A 5,000-nucleotide genomic window follows, 5' to 3' on the forward strand; every position below is an offset into this window, starting at 1 on the left:
AGAAACCCGAACGACAACAGAGAGACACACACACACACACACACACACACACACACACACACACATATGGGCATACAATTACAAACGCAGACATGCACAGAGCAAAGCACACGACAGCAACACATGGTTGGGATGAGGAGAATGCTCTGAGATGGGGCTCATTTCTGATGGCCCCGCCCCCCCCAGCGGTTTCCGGTGGCCCGCCTCTCCTTCGCCCCTCACACACCTTGGATCGTGGCGACTGCGTTGCTACCACGAATAGCTTGGCTCATTCCTGCGTTAACTCCAATCACCGTATTCCTGAGGCACGGCCGTGCACGTGCAGACGTGCACGGACGAACGCGCGCACGCGCACACACACACACACAAAGGCAGAGGAAAAACAGCAGGATAAGGAGCGAGGGAGGAAGTAAGCAGAGTGAAAGGTGTAGAAGTGTGAACTGAGGCATTCACTCCAAACATTAAGAGTAACACTAGAACATAAGAGTTAACCATCTGACACAGCACAGGGGACTGGCCAGCTAACGTGACTATTTACTACTATTGCTCATTCTCTCCAAATATGAGGGATGCAGGAAGGGAAAGAACCCTATTTAAATAGGGGGAGATACCATTTCACAAGTTTAAAAAGGAGAAACCATTTTACAAGTTTAAATTGGGGAGATACCATTTCACACGTTTAAATGGGGGAGATAACATTTCACACGTTTAAAAAGGGGGAGATATCATTTCACATGTTTCTTATAGGTGGAAAAAACAGAAATACAGAACTTATAGTCACATCTTTTGATACGCTAAGCCATTCTCTTTTGTTTTTGGTACTTTCCACATTTTAGAATAATAGTGAAGATATCAAAACTTTGAAATAACACGTATGGAAGTATGCACTGATGAAAAAGTGTAAACTTTCATAAACTACACTTTTAGCCAGCAGCAGTTATCACTATCTGGCATCAGCTATCACTATGATCAGTTATCAAAATATCAGTTATCAAAATATAAATCATTTATCTGTATTACACATCTGTTATCAATACTAGGCAGCAGCTATCACTTTTAGCCATTAGCTATCAATATAAGACACAGGTATCAACTTCACTATGTAAATTTGTCTTATAACTACATGTACATCAAAATGCAGTCATTCATGTGTGACTAAATCTTTACCTGTTTCTGTAGGTTTTAGGCTATTGTGCATGGGGACCTTCTGCTACTACTACAGTGTATATACCTTAATTAATGATTAAACACTGGATTGTGTGTGCGTGTGTGTGTGTGTGTGTGTACGGACACAGTCTTTGAAGATTGTATTCACCTCAAATTGGCAGCAAAATCGGTGATGTAATTAGATACGTCACCGTTCTTGTTACACCATGAACTGTGGATAAGAAAACCATATACACACAATACACACACATACACACACACACACACACACACACACACACACACACACACAGAGTGACTATTTACCATGCACAATCACAGGTGTGTTTAGTGTGGGATTATTTGAAAGTATATGTGCCAAATATCTATGGATGTGCATGTAGGTGTCCATTCATATTAGTGTCTGTGTGTGTGAGACCAGATTTTGTTAATGTATGTAGGTTAGACGTATGAGTGTGTGTGTGTGTGTGTGCGTGTCTCACCCTGTGCCCAGGCTTAATGTACTGTGATTGGCTGGAACAGGGCTGGTGTCGCTGCGTGGGGATGGAGCTACAGGAGAGGGAGTGGAGCTCGAGGTGGGTCCCGTGGGAGTCAAAGGGCAAACGGAGGGCATGGTGGTGGCTGACAGGAGACAGAGACGGGGAGAGGTTTCAGAGGTTGCGCAAATAACTCAGCATTTGCTGGCCTCTCTACAGGCCTCGGTGCCTCTTACCTGCTGAGCTGAGACTGGTTATGGCTTGTGAAGACCCCTGGCCTGGCATCTGAGGGGGAGGAGGCCGACAGAGCAGAAGGAGGAGAGAGGAACAAGGTCATAAGGGGGTAGGATCTCCGGCTGCAGTCTGACTTCAGGTCGCCAGAACCGCACAGCAGGCTAAACATTTACTGGACAAAACCCCCCTATATAATTTAATAAATATTTGGGCCAGGAAAATAGTGGCAACATAAAAATGAACATATCGGATTACGTTCAGGATCTAAGGGAGAAAGTCCCACCAGGAATGTCTGCAACAGTCTGCTCACGCAGAAGAAACCACTACAGGGTTGCTAGGGGTCAGGCAAGCGGCTAGCAGGGCCAGGCCTGGGCCATACCATGTGCGGGCTGTAGCAGGAGGGTTTGTGCGAGGCAGACTGGGGTTGGCTGGGCAGGGGCGGGGTGGCACTGGAGGGGTTAATGCGCTTCTCTTTCTGCCGGCGGTTGCAGAACCAGACGCGGATCACCTCCTTCTCCATGTTGAGCTGCTCAGCGATTAGCAGGATCTCCTCCGAGGTCGGCTTCTGGTTCTGCGCAGGAGGAAGAGCACACGAGGTCAGCAGCATGCCTTGCCGCCGCGACTCAGGTCAGGAGTAGTACCACGTTTCCCACGGTCCTCCTCATACGGCATTTTGAGGAGAACGGCAGTAGTGATGGAGTACTGTGGCGTGGCGGTGAGGAGCAGCCGGGTCACGGCCCAGACGGCCGCGCCCACAGGCTCACCGTGCAGAAGCTGTGCTCCAGAGCCACTCGCACATTCGTCTCGATGCTGGTGCGTTTCTTGCGGCGGCGGGCAGGCATGCCCTCGAAGCCCAGTGACGGGGAGGACATGGAGCTGGGACTCGGGAGGGTGCTGTCCATGGACATGGTCTCTGGACAAGACAGGGGCCAGACAGGGGCCAGACAGGGGCCAGACAGCGGTCAGCGACTCATCAGCAGACACGTCGACTTTAGTCCGCAAAACCACACCTGCTCTTGGATGTAATGTCCTCTGTATAACATCATATCTATAATATCCTCACTATAACATCACATCTGTATCATATCTGTAATGTTCTCTCCATCACATCTGTATCCTATCTGTAATGTTCTCTCCATCACATCTGTATCATATCTGTAATGTTCTCTCCATCACATCTGTATCATATCTGTAATGTTCTCATCACATCTGTATCATATCTGTAACGTTCTTTCCATCACATCTGTATCATATCTGTAATGTTCTCATCATGAAGCACATGCTGCAGATGACCACTACTAAGATTTGACACTATGATTAATACAATAGCATAAATACACTAATGTTGCTAATCTGATTAGACTGTTGGTAACACTTGGTAATACAGTTACTTCAATCAATATTTAACTTATCAACAAGAAATTAGAGTATTGTAGTAATAGTGCTTCATTATTAATTACCACAATAAACTACTTTCCTGAGTTACTGATTTACTAACCAATCTTGATCCATTGTGGCAACTAAACATTTGACGGCTCCTTAATTAATGCTAAGGTACTTACTGACTTAGTGACATTATTAGTCACCATCCTTGTGTTGTACTGTTCTCCATCAACTGCTACTCAGTATAATAAACGCTAATGCAGTCTAATGCAGAACATAGTCTTTCTTGATAAAAAAAAATATTGTATTGTGTTGGTTAATTATTTAATATACAATAAAGATTTTTCAATTAATGATAACTAATATAAATAATAAGGTGTAGTAATTAGTATGTATGGGTAAGATGATTAAAGGGGACCTTTTATGCTTTTTTATGCAGTTTTTCTTTTAGCATGTTATAAAGCTTTTAGTGCATAAAAACCATAGGCCAAGTTACAAAGCCCAAAGTACACAACAGAGACAGTAACTCACTCCCCCACAGAAACCACTTTTCTCAGCTGCCTAAAACACCTCACTGGAATTCCAGCCCTTTTCCTTGGTTACAAGATGACATCATCTCATAACGCAATCCTTAATTCTGTAGTGCCTGCCTACTGGCAAGCTTGGCTAGAACAGACTGGGTGAGCTGACCAATCAGAGCACAATGGGCTCATTGGGAGGGGGAGATTAAAGACAGAGGAGCTCCAACAGAGCATAGCAGACAGAGGGTGAACAAAGATGTATCATATGCTAAAAATAATGTGTTTTTGAAACATTGAAGCATGTACATATGTTCCAGTAGACCTCAAAAACGATTTACTAATGACCTCAAACATTTATTAATGTCCAAGACATAGATGACGCAGGGGTTCAAGATTGTTTGATTCAAATGATTACTCTTACTAAGACTGGATAAGTCATCATATATTGTCATTTCTTATTATGTTGTTGTAGATTATAATGAGCGGTAATTTATTAATGATATGCTACCACTTGTTTATCTATTAATTACATAATGCATACTCGAGGATTAATTGAAAATTAATTAAATAGCTTGATTAATTGATGAATAACCGATATGATTACATCTGAATGCTTATTACTAAGTAAGTGCATAAAATTGATTATGTGGTCATCCGAATGGTTGAATGGTTACCAACGGCAACTAAACTAATCCATTAAAGTGGGTAATTAACTCTTCACTAAGAACTACTATTTACATAAGAACTATTATAGTACCAAGTAAAACATCTTAATATGTAATAATTAAGCATTACTTAACAGTATTGTAAAGTGCAACCAAACTGTTTAGTATAAATCTCCAGAGACAGAATGTGTGGTTGGCCTGTTACCAGCGTCGGTGAGCCATTTCTCCAACAGAGGCTTGAGTTTGCACATGTTCTTGAAGCTGAGATTCAGAGCCTCAAAGCGGGAGATGGTGGTCTGGCTGAAGTCGTTTCCATACAGCTTACCCATAGCCAGCCCCACATCACCCTAAGGAAAGACAGTGAGTGACAGAGAAACATGGAGAGGGAGACGTAGAGACAGGGCAGTGCGGACGCAAGCAGAGACTAAGTGTCCAGTGCCACATTGCAGGAAAGATTTTTGTGAGTCTCCTCAGAAGAAACTTGATGTAAAAAAAAATGCAAACAATTCATGCTGATGTGTAACCAACAACAGGTGATTTTGGAGGATTTCTTA

The 5,000-nt window shown here is 43.3% G+C and overlaps 1 protein-coding gene across 7 annotated transcripts in view; it reads right to left on the reverse strand.

Moving 5' to 3' along the window:
• The window catches only part of pou2f2a (POU class 2 homeobox 2a), a 38,346-nt gene that overhangs the window by 1,421 nt on the left and 31,925 nt on the right, over positions 1 to 5,000 (reverse strand). For 5 of the 7 annotated variants that reach the window (XM_027019446.2, XM_035530951.1, XM_027019448.2 and 2 more), the window contains 7 exons: positions 4,652 to 4,793; positions 2,642 to 2,790; positions 2,257 to 2,448; positions 1,880 to 1,928; positions 1,650 to 1,788; positions 1,316 to 1,378; positions 227 to 300 (listed from right to left, as the gene is read on the reverse strand). In XM_027019446.2, coding sequence (XP_026875247.1) covers positions 227 to 300; positions 1,316 to 1,378; positions 1,650 to 1,788; positions 1,880 to 1,928; positions 2,257 to 2,448; positions 2,642 to 2,790; positions 4,652 to 4,793 — 808 coding nt within the window. The remainder of the gene's footprint in view (positions 1 to 226; positions 301 to 1,315; positions 1,379 to 1,649; positions 1,789 to 1,879; positions 1,929 to 2,256; positions 2,449 to 2,641; positions 2,791 to 4,651; positions 4,794 to 5,000) is intronic. The other 2 variants (XM_035530955.1, XM_027019452.2) reach the window with 1 other exon arrangement.

This window comes from Electrophorus electricus, chromosome 10 (genome assembly GCF_013358815.1).
Source record: "Electrophorus electricus isolate fEleEle1 chromosome 10, fEleEle1.pri, whole genome shotgun sequence".
Lineage (NCBI taxonomy): Eukaryota > Metazoa > Chordata > Actinopteri > Gymnotiformes > Gymnotidae > Electrophorus > Electrophorus electricus.